Source organism: Dromiciops gliroides, chromosome X, assembly GCF_019393635.1.
Source record: "Dromiciops gliroides isolate mDroGli1 chromosome X, mDroGli1.pri, whole genome shotgun sequence".
Lineage (NCBI taxonomy): Eukaryota > Metazoa > Chordata > Mammalia > Microbiotheria > Microbiotheriidae > Dromiciops > Dromiciops gliroides.
This window is the reverse complement of record NC_057867.1, coordinates 31,055,276-31,073,446: the sequence shown is the minus strand read 5'-3', so window position 1 is coordinate 31,073,446 and position 18,171 is coordinate 31,055,276. Positions and strand designations below refer to the sequence as shown.

General features: G+C 42.4%; 1 protein-coding gene across 3 annotated transcripts in view; it reads left to right on the top strand.

Moving 5' to 3' along the window:
* The window catches only part of LOC122733423 (protein bicaudal D homolog 2-like), a 41,537-nt gene extending 27,987 nt beyond the window's left edge, over nucleotides 1–13,550 (top strand). For all 3 annotated transcript variants that reach the window (XM_043973803.1, XM_043973804.1, XM_043973802.1), the window contains 5 exons: nucleotides 673–1,095; nucleotides 7,580–8,665; nucleotides 9,694–9,845; nucleotides 11,192–11,411; nucleotides 11,981–13,550. In XM_043973803.1, the coding sequence (XP_043829738.1) occupies nucleotides 673–1,095; nucleotides 7,580–8,665; nucleotides 9,694–9,845; nucleotides 11,192–11,411; nucleotides 11,981–11,986 (1,887 nt within the window). In that variant the 3' untranslated portion in view covers nucleotides 11,987–13,550. The remainder of the gene's footprint in view (nucleotides 1–672; nucleotides 1,096–7,579; nucleotides 8,666–9,693; nucleotides 9,846–11,191; nucleotides 11,412–11,980) is intronic.
* Nucleotides 13,551–18,171: the final 4,621 nt, after the last annotated feature.

Genomic DNA, 18,171 nt, shown 5'->3' with positions numbered 1-18,171 from the left:
CCTTTTATCACTAGTTCTTTGCCATAAAAAAGAGCTACTATAAATATATTTGTATATATGAGTCCTCCTCATTCTTTGATCTCTTTGAGCTATAGGCCTGATAGCAGAATCACTGAGTCACAATCACAATTTAGTGAGTTTGGGGGCACAGTTCCAGATTGATTTCTAAAATGGCTGGACCAATTCACAACTCTGTCAAAAATGCATTAGTGTGCCTGTTTTCCTGCAACAGTTGTAATTTCCCCTTTTGGTCATGTTTGCCAAGCTGAAGGGTATGAGATAGAACCTCAGGGATTTCTGCAATTTTTAGTAATTTGGAGCATTTTGTCGCTTGCTTGTCGATAGCTTGGATTTCTTCCTTGGAGAACTGCCTGTTCCTATCCTTTTGTTCTTATCTGTTGGGAATGGCTCTGAACAAGGCAATTTCTAGCATAAATAAGGTGAGATATAAATCCAAAGCTCATGAGCTGCACAGGGTAAATAGTTGGTTTAAGAAAAGACATTTTGGGGGCAGCTAGGTGGTGCAGTGGATAGTGTACCAGCCCTGGAGTCAGGAGGACCTGAGTTCAAATCCGGCCTCAGACACTTAACTAGCTGTATGACCCTGGGCAAGTCACTTAACCCCAATTGCCTCACCAAAAAAAAAGAAAAGACATTTTCCTTTTATTTCAGATGGAGTATGAAGGCTTAAGACGTGAAGTTCAGAGAAGAGATGAAGAAATTGAGATTAGAAACACTCGTCTGGCCGAAGTAACTCGACAGAAGGAGATCTCTGACCATCATCTCGAGGAGGCCTTGGAAACCCTCCAGAGTGAACGAGAACAGAAAAATGAGCTGCGCAGGGTGCTGTCTGGGTACATCAACACCTATGATTCCTTAGGGGCGGTGCCGACCAATTACGATGACCTGAACCAGTGTAGCGATGACGGCCTGGGTATCGGCTACAACAATCAAGTCTTCAGAAACCACAGAGAAAATATGATGTCCATGCCTCCAAATAGCAACAGCTGCAGGCCCCAGCCTGGTTTAGTGTGTGACCTTTTGAGTGAGCTCAGTTTATCAGAGATTCAGAAACTGAACCAGCAGCTTCTGCAGGTAGGAGGAGGGGCCTTTTCTGTGTGTTTTGCATGAGGATCTAAACAGAAATGAGCAAAATGTCCAAGGTGGCAAAATCGTTCTCAGAAGTACTTGGCTGGCTTTCTTTGGCCAAGCCGTGTAGAGAAACTTCCTTGAATGGCACAAACCTGGGGGCCTTAGTGTACCTTTGTCTCTAGGGCTTTCCAAGGTGAGATAGGTGAGGAGTGTTGGTGGGGCTCAACAGTAGCAGAGACTGCACTGATGATATGCAGATATGATGAAAGGGACTAGGATGTGGAAAGTCAAAGGCATTTTCTTCACAAATGACTTTTCCTGAAAAAAGAAAGCACACATTTGGAACACATCTTAAAATAAACCAACGAGAAAACACCTTCAAGGTGGTCGAGGAGTTGTAACCTTACCTCTCTGAGACTTGTTGCAGAAATGAGATGCCCTCCTGACATTTGGAAGATCATATGATAAATTCTTAGCCGTTTGGCAACTCAGACATTTTCTTCAAAGAGAATTATCTGAAACATCTTGTTTCCCATGCTTCCATGGGTATTTTGACCTCCCACTCGTACCTGAAATAGCTTTGGAAAGTTAGTGGTTGGTAACAATCGTTCAGCTTTTCAGATCTAGGAAATAAGGTTTAGGATGAATTGGGAACTGCCTGTCTCTGAGTCTGTTCCACTTGAAAACTCACGGCAATAAAAAATATTTGTTGGATTGAATTGGCAATCATTCTGCCTCATTAAGAATATTCTGGGCTGAACAAGTTTTTGCTAAATCAAACTGAAACCAGTGTAGCCCATGACAATAAAGAGAATTGTGTTCCAACATAACATCATTAGATAGCTAGACAGATAGATGATAGAGCAAACATTATTAAACTTTTACTATGTGTCAGAAACTATTCTAAGTTCTAGGGATACAAATACAAGAAAACAAGAGAGCATGTGCCTTCAAGGAATTTACTTTCCAATGGGGGAAGACATTGCCAAAAGGATAGAGCATTGCCTTTGCCTGCCTGCTCTAAAAGGGTTAGATTAAAGGGCCAAGAATGTGGGCTTTTAAATCGATTGGATAAAGAAGACTCCACCATGGGAGGCAGCATGGTGCACTAGAAAGAGGCCTCCCTATCTCTGGGTGGGGACCTGGGTTCAGATCCTGCCTCTGATACTTAGAACCAGTGTGACCCAGGGTGCTTCACTTGGTCTTAACCTCTCTGGGTTTCTCTTTCTTCCCCTGTAAAATGAGGCTAGTTATATTAAAATGGCCTCTGAGGTCTCCTTCAGCTGGAGATTTGTGACCTAGTCAGTATGAGAGAGTCTGGTTATGACCAGTGGTCATTACTGACTCTAGATCTTGGATCCTTTGAATCTGGCCCTTGAAGGTCCCTTGTCTGTTGCTCTAGTGTCTGAAAAGCACTTTCTCATAAAATGGTGGCCCTCCCATTGCCATGATGAGAAAGGTTGGGGTTTTTTTTTGGCTAATGATAATGGGACCATAATGTGCCTTTGCTTCTAACCCACTGCGTTGTTGCAGCTGCTGATAGCTCGTTTACCAGTGAGTGACTCAGCTTTGTTCAGAACACTTTGTGTATTTATCTTCTTTTTAAGATAATTATTTTTTTAAAAGGATATTCGCCTCCAGAAAAATACTTCTCCCACTCTCAATCATTCCCACTTTTGTGGCAGAAAAAAAAGTTCTTCTGCAGCACAGATAATGATTCTCTGCTAAGCCCTTCTTGGAGCCAGTCATGTGATGGAGGCACCAACCAGGGAAGGGCCCATGTGGACAGGCAAGGTCAATGTGACTCAGGTCCACTCTAGTTGTACTTAACCACATATTTCCTTTGCTGTAGCGGGATATCATATTGAGACTTCAAAGTCAGTAAACAGTAAGTACAAACCTACTGTGTGCTAGACACTGGGGATCCCCAGACAAAAGGGAAAGAGCCACCCTGCCTCCAAAGACTTCTCTTCCACAGGATGGATAAGCAGATATAGGCTATTTACCAAGTGATTTGGGGGGTTGTGGGGCAGGCCCAACAACCAGGAGGACCAGGAAAGGTCTCTTGAAGGATGACTGAGTCATTTGAGAGGAACCTTTGAAGAGGTTCCAAGAAATAGCTTTGGGCAGCTGTGGAGAGAGAGCATTCCAGGCCTGGGAGAAAGCCCAAAGAAATAAACCCCCAAAAGTACCCCACATCCTGAGAGGTGAGAGAGAGGATATCATGGTGTGTGGCTGGATCCTAGAGGCAGTGAGGGGGAATGCTATATAATCAGCCTGGAAAGGAGGGCTAGAACCACACTGGAAAGGGTTTTCAACGCCATAGACATTTCATCCTTTTGTCACCAGAGAGTCACTGGAGATACCTGAGCAGGGGAGTGACACCAGCTTACCTGTGCCTCAACTAACCAGCTGTGTGGAAAGAGGACTGGAGAAGGGAGAAGATGAATAGATGGCAGAAGTATTTATTAAGCATTTTCTATGTGCCAGGCACTGTATTAGGTGATGGGCACGCAAGGAGAAGCAACAGTCCCTGCCCCCCAGGAAGTTCCCCCTAATGGGGAAAGATAACACGTTAGAGGGGGTCTGCTATGGGTGGAGGGTAGGTATACATGCAGAAGCATGGTATGGAGATGGTCAAGAAGTGGTTTGGAGAGGGACAGCTGGGTGGCACAGTGGATAAAGCACCGGCTCTAGATTCAGGAGGACTTGAGTTCAAATCTGGCCTCAGACACTTGACACTTATTAGCTGTGTGACCCTGGGCAAGTCACTTAACCCTCATTGCCCCACCCCAAAAAACACTACAAGAAGTGGTTTGGAGGCCGGGTTCCTAGCAAGGTAAAGTTACAGCTCATGAGTCACAGCCAGGGGACTCAGGTGGGAAGCATGGTTGTGGAATTGGGGGGAGCAGTACAGGGAAAGACCAATGAAAAGGTCATTACAGGAACACAGGCAGGAGATGACGAGGGCCTGCTTGGAGCCTCAGTATACAGCAAGGGAGTGCTTGGGAAGGCAGTAGAGGGAAGAGGGATAATTGGATGACAAGACAGAGCCCTAAGTCAGATGGGCCAGGGGTCAGGACCAGAGCAGTCAGATCAAGTAGGGAGGTTCAAGCAGCCTCCCTAGAGGCTAGAGAAAGGCGAGGTTCTGAGGGTTCGGGCTACAGGAATAGACAGGTTAGAAGACTAGAGGGGAAAGAATCACGGACCCATCTGATGAGTCTGAGAAGTGAAGGGTGTGTGTGGGGGGGCGTGTCTGCATTCAAGCAAGGGCTCCTGATAATAGGTACCCAGAGCAAGACTAGAGTCAGGGGCTCAGGAGTTGGTCTCTGGACTTGAGGTGGAGACCTTTGCTTCTTGCAGCAATTGAAGTCCCAAGCAATTAACTTGAAGCTTGGGCCATCTGGTAGGAACTGATCCTATGAATAGGTACACATCATTTATTATGAAGAGCAAAGAAAGAGGCAAAACAGGAAGTCAAGACAATGGGGGCAAGAGGACACTGTGATCAGATCCTCTTATGGCTACTGGTAAGGCACTTGGAGAAGTTCAATGCGCCCCAGTACAGCAGTGCATCTTGTTGAACTCTCATTGACTAGTCGTATGAATCTTTGTAGAAACTTGATCTATCAACACTTCTCTGCTCAAGGGTCCATGTCCGGAGAGCACTTCCAAGGTGGAAGTTTGACACAGCATTGTCCACAGAGCTGACTGCTGGCTGGCTGGCCCTCATTCTCTTAATCTACCTTACTATATACTGAGAAGCTGAGAAGGCTTGCTATGTCACCCACTTGAGTGTTTAAGATTTGGCAGATTCACCTTTAGAATGGGATCAACTGCCTGGGTTTTTGTTTTCTTTTTTCTTTTGTCTTTTTTTTTGGTGGAGCAATGGGGGATAAGTGACTTGCCCAGGGTCACACAGCTAGTTAAGTGTCTGAGGCCGGATATGAACTCAGGTCTACCTGAATCTAGGGCCAGTGCTCTATCCACTGTGCCACCTAAGTGCTCCCTTGTTTTCTTTTTTTTTAACCACGGAAGAGCAGTGTAGGCTCTCGGGGTCGAGGAACTCATTTCCATCTGTCATTAAGTGATGTTCAGGGCGTATGGCAAGAAACCTTCCATTAAAGCATTCGTTCATTAGTTTTCTCTTTGTTATATAGGAAAAGTTCTTTGTCTCTGGCCTGGCTTTCACAGCTGGTGTCATTCACTCTGCTAGTATCTGGCAGCCCCATTGCCCTCAGAAATAACCACGTATAATTATTGGTACAATGGGGATATACATACATACACACACATACATATATACACACATACATACAGTTGAATTCAATGGCTTCTGAGGTTTCCTTCATCTGGAGGTCTGTGACCCAGCTGAAGCAGGTATATACACACATTCATATGTATATACATACATACATGCACACATACACATATAGGAAAGTAGCTAAAGGGAATGAAGGAGAGACCCTGGATTTTAATATGCTTGAGCAGTAAGCTGCTTAATTTTTTTTTTAACACTGTGTACTTTTAAATCAGGAAATGACTAAAAATATTCTCAAAATGCCACATCCTGGGGTTCGGGGATGACTGACACCATTTAAATGAGAACTGGCAGAGAGCACAGAATAATGAAGCCTGGCCTACTTCTCACCCAGAATAGTTTCCTTGCTTTTCCTCCATTTCTTTTACTAGACTCAAACTTTGGAATTTGCTTCAGGCTTACTTTTGGAGGGGCAGGGCAGTGAGGGTTAAGTGACTTGCCCGGGGTCACACAACTATTAAATGTCAAGTGTCTGAGGCCAAATTTGAATTCAGGTCCTCCTGAATCCAGGGCTGGTGCTTTATCCACTGCCCTTTATCCTAGCTGCCCTGAAGAGCTTACTTTTTATTCACTCTTCCCTCTCTCCAGACCATTCTTTCCAAAGCTGCTAAGATAATGTTCTCAAGTCACAGACAAGCCTGACCATCTTACTCCCCTGATCTGAAACCTACCTCTTATTGCCTCAAGGAGAAATGATAAACTTTTTAGGTTGGCCATCTCCACAAGGCTCCCATCTACCCTAATCTCATGACATTCCCCTTCCTGTCATCTATATCCCAGCTAGACTAGGCCAGCAGGTATTCCTGCATTCATCACTCAAAGAGGCCCCGATTCTAGGAAGCTTTACCTGATTTGCCCCCGTGGTTAAGGTTTTCTCTTTAAAGTTTCCTAGGTCAGTTTGTTGGAAATGTCCCTTGGTCCCATTACTACCTACTGGAACCTAATGCTCAGGATATATCTTGCAGCCCCTCAGTAGGACCCAAAGTCTGTGAGGATAAGGGCTCCTTTCATCTTCTAAGATTTATTTATTTTCATTTTTGTTGTATTTTGTTTGACTTCCTTTTCTCTGTCCTTTCTTCTTTCTTCTGTCTTTTTTTTTTTTTGAGCGGAGGAGTAAAATCACCAGATCTGTGCATTTGAAAGGTTCTTTTGGCTGGAGGAGCAGAGAGGAGAGGTGGGAGTAAGCTATTGCAATAGACTGTGTTGCTGATAAGGAGGCTCTGAATTATTAGCAAGATTACTATGGGAATGGAGAGCATAGTGAACATGCAGGAGATGTTTGGAAGTGGAATCAACAGGACTCAGTAACTGACTAGTAAAAGTCACAAAGATGGAAAAGTCCAAAGTTGACTTCAACATTACAAACCTGGGAGGCTGTGTGTGAATGGTGCTGCCACCAACAGAAACTGGGAAGTCAGGAAGAATAGGTGGTTTTTCCCTTCCAAGGAATCACAAGATTTTAGAATTCAAAAGACACCTCAAATCCAGTTATTCCAACTTATATCCCCAAAGGATCCCCAATGCAGCATGCCCAACAAGTGGTCTTTCATCCTTTGCTTAAAGACCTCCAAGGAAGGAACCAGTCACCTCTCAGGGAAGCCAATTATTCTTTGGGCCAACTCTGTCAGTCTTTCCCTGACATTGAGCCTCTTTATAACTTCTACCTATTCTTGTTCCTAGTTTGACTCTGGGGCCTACTAATAGAGCAAGTCTGAACTCTCTCCTATACCATAACCATTCAAGTAAGATGAAGATGGCCATTTTGCCCTACCTCACCCAAGTCTTTTCTCCTCCTCCTCAGTTCCTTCAACCATTCCTCATATAGTATGAACCCAAATTCCTTCATCATCCTCGTTACCCCCTCGACATCTACTAGCTTCCTTACACTGTGGTGGAAAGGCCACACAAATTTTCTCCCCCTCCCACTGGATTAAATCTTGATCTTGAGTCAAACAGAGGCCTATTCCCCTTTCCCCCTCTTCTTGATACCCCTTTCCAAATGTACAATGAGGATAAACTTTAGAATCTCAGAGGTGAGACCCCTTGAATCTCTTATCCATGTAGGAGTCCACTTTACAATGTGTCTAACAAGTGGTCATTTGGTTCAAAGTCCAGATGAGAAGGAGCTTTAATTCCTGTTGGAAATTCTTTGCTTTGTACCTACAGGTTGATAATGAAAAGTCAACACTATTAAGTAGTATAAAAGAGTTGCAGACACAGCTGGATAGTACAAAGGATGCGCTGTCCAAACAGCAAGCTCAAAATAACTACCTTCTTGAGCAAATCCAGGCTTTAAACAAACGGTACGGCAGTAGCGAACTGAGTTTGCTTTTTGGAAAAGAGGGAGAGAAGAGTGACAGTACCAGTGCCAGTGCCAGTGCCAGTGCCAGTGCCAGTGCTAGCGCCAGTGCTAGCACCAGTGCCAGTGCCAGTGCCAGTGAACCCCAAGAAGAGGAACATAAATGTTCGGCAGCAAACTGCTCCCAAGTAACCAGGCTGAAGATGGAACTTGAGGAGCTGAATGAGAAGTACCAGGATTTTGAAGCCAAGTACAAGCAGGAGACAGAGGCCTGGCAAGAAGAGTCTCAAAATCTAACGGAGAAGATAAGATTCTGGGCCAAATCAGGCAAGCAGAAGCAAGAGATCATTACTAATCTTGAGAATGAGCTTCAGGCTTCCAAGAAACGGTCAACGGAATTTCAGAGCAAACTGACCCTGGCCCAGGAAGAGCTGCAGGTGATTACTGAAGACCTGGCCAATATGTATCGCCGCGTCTGTGTCTGCAACAACCTGTTACCTGATCGTGGGCTATTAGATGGCTTTAAAGATGGCCAAGGGGCCCCTGTCCATACCTGCAAAAGGCATGCCAATGATGTCGTGGCCAATGTGCGTATGTGCCGAAGCCAGTCGAATGATCTCTTTGTGAAGGTCCTGTTTAGCCCTGAGACAAGCACCGTGAAAAGTGGCAGCAGCAACCAGTCTGTTAGTGATTCTCCTTGCGAGTCTGATACAGAGGAGTATGAAAAGGAACCCGAGAGTCTCTCCAACCAAATTTCCATCATTGGAAGCCAGGTGAAGCAACTCCAGACGGCCCTGTCAATTTCATTACGCAACAAGTCCCTTGAAGCCATGTCAACAGAGCTGAAGGATAAAAATGCTCTTGTTGATGAAATAATGAAATTGAAGTCTCTGTTGAACACCCAGAGAGAGCAAATAGCGACTCTGAGGACCGTCTTGAAGGCCAACAAGCAGGTAAGCTATTGGTGATAATCCTGGGCACGTTGGACACTACCCAGACACGTCACATTTGGCTCTAGAGCAGAGGCAGAAAGAGACAAGCTATGAACAACACATTTAAGGATTCAAAGGTGACTTTTTGTCAGGTTGGGAAAACCAGGCAACTGGATGCATAGCATCCAAAAGTACATTTTTTTTCTTTTTCTTTTTGAAATTAAAATAATTCAATATGTTAACTTGGAAGACTATAAGGAGTAATCGACTTTTTCCCATTTCTGCTGCTTTAAGGTGTTATTACTCCAACAAAGTGCAAAATTACTTGCTGATGCCTGTGTGCAAGTTATGACTTGTCACAGCCAAGGCCCATAGTGATGGGAATTTAGCTAACTTGTGGACTAGCTCCCGGGTAGGTTAATCTTACAGTTTTGGTTAAACTTAGTGACTACAGATATCCTTTCCACATTTTGACTTTCCCCATTATGGTTTTGATATACCAAGGGTCGGCATAAGAAATTTAATGGGAATTTTTCGAGTTTTGTGGAAGCCAAAGATGACACGTGAAGGTCAGCAGATGACACAGAAAAAGTTTAGAAACTCAGAAATGCATAAAATATATGTATAGTATTATATAACATCAACATATTTTATCTTTGAATACCATAATAATTCAGACTTCTTTGGTACAAAGGAAGGGCCAAAAAATTCAATGCAGATTTTCCAGATTGCAGGGCACTGGGCCCCCCTAACTCCTGAGATGTGGAAGGGATGACTGTAGTGAAGTATATTGAGACGTTGATTCACTTGGTTGGTAAAATCAATTCAGTAAGCATTTATTAAGTTAAATACAAAACACGCACACACACATATACACACACACACAAGGCAAACACAAAAATATGGTCCTAATGGAGTAGCCAACACAGAAACAACTATGTAGATGCAAGATTGACAAAGGGTAAATTGGAATAGCAGAGGCAAAATAACTAGCATTGAGGGGTGGGGGCAGGGGCGGAGCAACTCATGCCCTTTTCTTTTTCCCCTAGGCTGCTGAAGGTGCCCTTTCCAATATGAAACGCAAGTATGAAGATGAGAAGCTCGTGGTGTCAGACACCATGAGTAAACTAAGGCATGAACTGAAAGTTCTGAAAGAGGATGCTGCTACATTTTCCTCCCTTCGAGCCGTGTTTGCCAGCAGGTGACTTTCAGTTCTGCCTTTTCTGTTTCAAAAACTCCCCAAATACTCCTATGAATTCTCTTCCTGGTTGTGTGGCAACACAGAGTTTTGGGTCAAGGGCGAGATTTCCAGTCCTTGATTGTCCAATAGTGGGCATGTGCCCCTAAACTAATCTGTGTACACTCGGTGGATGTGTGACAAGTGGGAGGAAGGAGATGCGTTGTACCTTTTCTTCCCCAGAGAAGACAGTGCACACATAGAGCTATTCATACCTGTGTTATCTATACCTCCCATTACTAATCTAAACACAAGAGATACCATGCGAAAGAACCACCAAATGGAAATTTTGTTCCAACTTTGCTAGTAACATTCTGTGTGATAGTGGACAGATAGGTCAACTTTGCTTTGTTATTGTTTAACTGTAGAGTAGAGAGGATGCTATCCTCCCAGCCCAGTGTGGTGCATGATCCCTTGTAAGCTATCTTCAATGTATTCATATGAATGCTTCATGTGAAAGCATTAAGGGAATCTCTCAAGATGACACTAGTAACCCTGATCATTAACTTTGCCTATGAGCTTTCTTAGAGCCAAGACTGGGTTTCTGTTTTTGTTTTTGTTTTTTGGGTGAGTCAATTGGGGTTAAGTGACTTCCCCAGAGTTACACAGCTAGTAACTGTCAAGTGTATGAGGTTGGATTTGAACTCAGGTCCTCCTGAGTCCAGAGCCTGTGCTGTATCCACTGCGCCACCTAGCTGCCCCCCCCCAAGAACGGATTTCACCCAGTTTCCTCATACAGTGTTTTTTTGGATATTATCAGATATTTCAAATTTCAAATATCATTCATCAGAAGAATGTGGCAAAGAGCAGTGGACCCAGGGCTTATCCAGGTTTGCACCCTGGCTCCTGCTTCCTGGAGGTGGGATCTTAGATGAGCCACATCCTTTTTGTGAGGTTTCCTTCATTTGCAAAACAGGCAACAATCCTTGATTTGCTAATTCAGGGCTGTGAGAAAAGAGCTTATTTATTTATTGACTGGGAAGTTCTCCTTAAGGTGGGAGTCTCCAGTCTTTTCCACAGGGAATGGATTTTCCTTCCCCCTTCCTCCCTTCCCCGGCCCCTTACTTCTCTGAATTGAGAAGAACTACATTGAGGTGGTGGCAAAGGAAGGAACAGTCTTTTTTTTTTACAAGGACAAGGAAGCGACATGGCAGCTACTGGGCCACGGATGATCCAGTTGGTCCTTGGAGATAAACGGGGGTTAAGTGTGATTGCCTGCCTGGGGACCAGTTCCTGAAGGGAGACCAAGATGTTTAAGTAAACTGATCTGTGGGAGGTGCCGAGTTATCTTTCTTCTTCTTCTTTTCCAGGTGTGATGAGTATGTTTTGCAGCTTGGTGAAATACAGCAACAGCTTGCTGCGGCAGAAGATGAAAAGAAGACCCTGAAGTCTTTGCTGAGCCTAGCAATTCAGCAGAAACGGGCACTGAGCCAGCGCTTGGAAGCCCTGGAAGCGCAGTCCACTCTGTCCCTGAACAGCCGGGCAAAACTTGTCCCTGACCCCAAAGGGAGACCATTCAAAAGTAACTGGGTATGACCCATTTGCTCAAGTATGGAGCTAGGAGGTATGGGGGGAGGGCAGGGAAAGTTTCCCCCCAGTGAAGGTTGTGGCTAACGGTAGCCGGGCCAACTTCTTCTCATTGCCTGTAGTTATCCCCATTATTTCTAAAGAGCCTCTCTTGATGAGATTCTTCTCCTAAGTGTGTTTTCAGTCCTTGACTCAGCAACTTGTCATATAATCAAGGTGATGGTGTGTTCCCACCTCTCAGCTCCATAGTTCTTTAATCATCCTACTTAGCCAAATAATTGACTTTTCAAGAGCTCTTGGCTGGTGAATCATGTAACATAGCTGGGCAATTATTTCTATTGCGCATAGCCTTGTCACCTCTCTAGTGGCTCTCCCAGTATGCCTCTCCACTTAGCCATAGGATAATGTTGCCATGAGCCTTTTGAACATAGAGTAGGAAGTTCCCTCTCATTTCTCAAAATAAGACCAGTTAGAAGTTTAGATCCTCAGACACTGAAACTATTCAGTCACAGAGGCTTATCTAATTTTCATTGCTGTATTTTTATGTTATTTTTCCTTCTAACCTCCACCAGCGTTAAATGAATGGCATAAAGCAAGAAGACCTCCCCTTTCTCCAGCAGAGGGGAAGCAACAGTATTGACAAGCAAACGGATCTGCACAGGATTGGCATTTACATTGAGATCATCCAGCTTATCAACTCTAAATGGTTGTCCAAGAGTGTTTGATGTATTTTGGGAAGCTAATTCAATGTCTTATTTCAGTTACAGTAAAAAAAAAATATCTATAATTGTTTTTCAAATGCAGGCCATTTAAAAATGATGCTTGAAATTGTGTTGTGTTTAAGAGCTCATTCTGCTGAGATTATCAGTGGCCCTGCAATTCCAGTTTTGAGTAGTATTGTCCTGTGATTCCTTTGTGAAGAGCACCATATTCCCTATTGCTGTGTTCATGTGTGAGCCTGTCTCTTTAGGAAATGTTAAAAAAAAAAACAAAAACAAACAAAAAAAAAAACACGAACCTTGATGTTACTCCTCTACTATGACTAATTGCTGTTGGCTTTCAAGTCCATTTCAAGCAAGACATAAAACCTTGCATGTCTTTATGTTTACAGGTTAGTTTCTGTATAATTGGACATACACTTGGTGCTATTTGTACGGTGTTAGAAATTGTCTGCAAAAGTAGTTTCTATCAGTGTACGAGTGTACTGTGTACTGTTTTAAACTTTAAGAAATGTATTTGTGCAAATCCTAAACAGAATGGATTGTTCTAGGGGTATTCAGACAAAGAGCCCCTGAATAAGTGACAAGTATTTGGGATGCTTGGTAATGCTGCAACTTGCTTAGATTCTTGGGCACAGGGGACTTTTTTGGAAAGGGGAGTTTCCAAATGCACAACTCTTTCTAGGTGAAAGCCATGTGAAGCCCAAAGAGGGTGGATTCTTAAATTCAAGGATTAGTCACGTCACTTTGGTAAGGGGCTGCTTTATGCAGACTCAGAATTGTATAGTTTTTGTGGAAAGGTCTCTGGGTTTTTTCCTCTTCCATTTCAGTCCCTTTAAGGTTGGGAATTAGCCACCCACAGTTCTTAATGGGATTTTTTTAGATTCTGCCTGTATCTTCTCTTGGGGGAAAACAAAAGTTTAAGAGATGGGACACTGAATTCTTGCAGAGGACGTTATTTCGGTAACCCTCTTTTGAAGCATCTTTAAGAAGAGGAAGCCTTTCCTCTTCTGTTTTCTCCTTAAAGCGCATGCTGGGTATAGACTGAACACCTCAAGAGAGTTGGTGACTTGAAGGGTGGGTGGTGCTGTCAACCACACACCCCCAAACATTTAGTATTTAGTTTGTGAGCCTTTGAGTATTTTCAGTACCAGAATGTGTTCTTGCCAGACTGTTGGCTGGCTACAATGGGTTGTACAAGGGGTACGGAAAGCTCTCTCTAACTAGATCAGCCTGGCAAGAGATAAGAGAATAGTTTAAGTGGAATGAAAGTATATAAACATATATTTTTAATGGAAATATTTCAATATCTATTGTATTCTGTGTATGAAGTAACTCTAAATCTCCTCCCAATATAATGCATGTTGAAGAGTCTTTTGTGTAAAGAATGAAACTCCTAAATAAATTGTGTTAGTTGTCTGCATTTCTGGTTTTCTGAGCTTGATGTCTTTATATCCAAGGCCGCTTGCTCATTACAGTAAGCCACGCTGTAGTACAACAAATACTAGGACCAAAAAGTAACTAGAGGGGGCAGCTAGGTGGCACTGCAGTGGATAAAGCACTGGTCCTGGATTCAGGAGGACCTGAGTTCAAATCCGGCCTCAGACACTTGACACTTACTAGCTGTGTGACCCTGGGCAAGTCATTTAACCCTCATTGCCCCACAAAAAAAGTAACTAGAGCCTGATATTGGGCATAAGCAGGAAAGCAAGTGGCCTTTTGGGTTGCAATAAATATTGATTTCACCTGTAGCTTATTAAGCCCGGTGGGATGAGACCAGATGCCATTTCCCCCCAGTCATTCCTATAGGGTACTGTTGTGGGGGAAATTGTTGGGAGTTTGGGGTAGGGGTTCTTAGGAATTCCTCTTTAAAGAATTACACCTTCAGGGAAGCTAGGTGGCACTGCAGTTGGTAAAGCACCAGCCCTGGATACAGGAGGACCTGAGTTCAAATCCAGCCTCAGACACTTGACACTTACTAGCTGTGTAACCCTGGGCAAGTCACTTAACCCTCATTGCCCCGCAAAAAAAAAAAAAAAGAATTACACCCTCTTGCACACAAATCCAATTAGAATAAAATAATAGTTTAGGCACTAGGGAAAGGAAACCAAGAGAGAAGTCCTCAGACTTCTCATGGGGAGAAAGTATGGCACAGAGGCGTGGCTCTGAGATACCTATCTCCCTGAGCAGGAGTGTTACGAAAATTTCTAAGTCCGACAAAGGAAAGGAACAACAAGGTCTCCAAAAGAAGAAAATAGGTTTATTGAGAGAGGGTTGGTCTCACAATAAAGCCGGTCTCAGGCAGGGGTAGGACCTAAGAGACCCCAAGCTTGGGGCTCACCAGGATTTTATACCTTCACAGGGTTTACAAATTCTAGACAAACTTCTTCTCAAATTTGCAGTCATTGGTTGATCAGCCAAAATTTGCTTTCTAGCCACTAGCTTTGCCATTAGCAGGGAATACCACAATCTGAAAACTGTGATGTTGGCTAGAAGCTACAGATGATGGCTAGAGATGGTTTCTAGCAAGACTTGATGATCATACAGCATTGCTAATCCAAAATTTGCTAATCATCCAATATTTGCTGATCATCCAACAAATAAAACAGAATAGGAGGCAGCTAGGTGGTGCTGCAGTGGATAAAGCACTGGCCTTGGACACTTGACACTTACTAGCTGTGTGACCCTGGGCAAGTCACTTAACCCCCATTGCCCCACAAAAACAAAAACAACAACAAAACAAAATAGAATAAAATATCTAGATATAGTAAATCACAATTTTAGTTGATATACTTATTATTATCATAATTAAATCTCTTATAACTAAGGGGTGGGGAAAATCTCACATTATCCCTCCTTTGATCCAAAGCCAAATACTTTGGATTTGTCTCTTGGATCATTAACAATCTAAAAGATAGAGGGAAGTCCTCTATGGGCAACACAAAATCCAGAGGGGGCACTCCCCTACTGAGGCGTAAAAGTACATACATAATAATGTGAATGGGTACAACTTATGTTAGTACAGGAACATTGATTTCAGTAAAACATAATTAGTTAAAACATAGTTGCAAGTGTAAAATCATAGGAAAAAAATCAACTTCAAAACGATTAAAAAAATGACATTGGGAGCAACAAGGTGTATTGATATTTCCATAAAATGATGGTCTAAGACAATTTGTACATGGAGGAACATACACATCATTTTGATAGTTCATTACTGTAACAGGTTTTAACCTTAAGCCAACCTGAATATATTTCCAAAATCTACAAGAATGACAATTAAGAAACAAATTTCAAATCCTCATGACATTTGTCAGAATTGGGACAAAGACTACTGGCAATAAGTTTTTCCTGTAGAGGCTGATTTTACAGTCTTCCTATAAAATCCAAAACAATTATAACAACATGAAACACCAAATACAACTCTCTGTGCTTTTCTGGCACAAACCATGCACAGGAACATTGTATTAAGCATAGCAGTCATAAAGGAATTTGAAGATTGAGTATGAGGTACCTCAGAGGCACCTGAGGATGTAGTAGGCTCATCAGGTACCGGTTCTTGTTTACCAGAGGCAGAAAAATCAGTGACTAGTACTTGTTTGACCGTTGCAGTGTCATGATTAAAAGAGGATAAAGTCCAGACATCGTAGGTAAGAAGAAGTCCACCAATATTAAATTGGGGTCCAGATAGTAAAGCAAATAATTATTGCAGATGTCAAAAAGGACAGGTCGCAGTTCTATACTTGCAGAAGATGAGATATCAAGAAGATAAATAGGATCCAAAATAAGTGTAGTATCTTGAAAGAGTTCATACCTCAAGAAATATAAAGAACATGTATCTTTAACATTTAGAGAATTGAGAGACACAGCAGTTCATTATTATTTTAACAAAAATAAGAACTCCTAAGATAATTAAGATCCATTTTAAAACAAATTGCACTAAACCTCCACTGTTAAACCATGAGGCTATCCATGAAAACCATGAAGAGGGGTCCCACCAGGAAGTAGTACCCTCTTGAACATGAGTATGTTGGGCTATTTCCAAAGTACTATTCAATAATTCCATCATACCAAGATAGAGTGTGCAAGTCTTCAAACTTAAAGGCTGTAAATCTGCCAGTGCTTGAAGATGACAAAAAAAATTTCCAAAATTATCATAAAACTGACTACATGTTCTGATGGGCTTATGGTACATGGAAGCACAAAGAACAAAAAGACAGGTCACATACATAAACTTCAGGTGCCACAGTATATTTGAGAGCAGGAAGAGAAGTAGATGGAGATGGAGAGCCAGAAACTAGAAAAGGCAAGCCATACATAACATAATGAAGAAGAAAGTGAAATCCTATTCTTCTAAACAGTTGTAGCATAAACCTAAACCAAAATATTAGTAAACTCAAGAACACCGACAAAGTCAATCCAGCTAGAAGTATAGTTGTCCAAAAATATTTAGAAAAGGTTAGAGTGCCTTGATTCCAGATCTAACATAGCAGTAACAAAATCATTAAGATCAGAAGCAGTGTCATTGAAATTTGAGGCCATTTTCAGCAGGAAAAAGGAGCAGGTTTCATGTGAGAGCAATGAATTCACAAGTCCTTCTGATCCACCTTGATTGCAGTAGAGGTGCTTAGAAGAACTTGTAAAGGACTTTCCCAAGCAGGTTGAATTTCACTAGAATGCGTAAAATTTTTAATATACACATAATCACCAGGTCGAAAATCATGGATAGAAAAGTCAATAGGACCAGATTAAATCACAGCTCCAATTGAATATAACTCCTTCAGCCTATTTTGTAAGTCTTTTATATAGTTAGCTATTGTTAAATCCCTCCTCCCCAACATGGAGATATACACAGGCACAAATGAACTTGCCTTCAAGGGAGGATGACCAAACAACATCTCATAAGGATAAATATGACAATCTCCTTTGGGCCTACTTCTCAAATGGAACAAAGCTAGAGGAAGTACATCAGACCATTTCAAATGAGTTTCTTGACATAATTTTCCAATCAAAAGCTTGATTTCCTTATTCATATGCTCTGCATGTCCAGGGGATTAAGGATGGTAAAGAGTATGAAACTTTGGTTCAATTCCTAAATTTGCATAAACTCTAGAAAGTACTGTATCAGTAAAATGAGAACCTTTATCAGAATCAATCCAAGCAGGAGGGCCATATCTGGGGACAATCTCCTGCACAATTATTTTAGCTACAAAGGCTGCATCAGCTTTGGAAGCAGGAAAAGCTTCTACCCACTTTGTTAATATATCAATAAGAACTAGACAGTATTTAAGAGTCCAACCTTTGGCACATTTATAAAATCAATTTGTTATGATTCAAATGGAAGATATGCCTTCTTAAAGGCATGCTGATTAAAAAAACACAACCTAATGCAGTACGAGAAGCCCAGATGTAATCCCAGGAGCCACCCATGCTCACCTAATTGTGTCTGTGATTGCTTGTGCACCATAATGACCTCCTGCATGAACTGCTAGGCAGGCCTGGTGATAACATTTCTTTGGAAGAAAAGACTTGCCTTCCTCACTTACCCAAACCCTTGATATCTGTTTAGCATTATATCGTTGTATCCAAGTTTCTACTTCCTTGTCATCATAGATGAGGTCTGGTCACTGAGTTTTGTTTCCAGCATCGTCATCACCTTCAATCTCAGGAGCTTGAAGTGGCATCACATAAACAGGACCTTCAATAGCTGCTGTCTTAGCAGCAGCATCAGCTCTTTCATTTCCTTGGGACACTGGATCATTCCTTTTTTTATGGGTTGAACAATGAATTATAGCTTGAGTCTGAGGTAACTGAATAGCTTCAAGAAAGTCTCTGATCAAGTCAGAGTGGGTTATCTCTTTCCCTGATGAAGTTAAAAATCCCCTCTGCATCCATAACATACCTGTTGCATGACATATTCCAATAGCATAACGTGAGTCTGAATAGATATTAGCACTCTTTCCCCTTGCCAAGTGACAGGCTTTTGTTAGGGCTATAAGTTCAGCTGCCTGTGCATTCAAAGTTGGTGGAAGTGAAGCTGACCA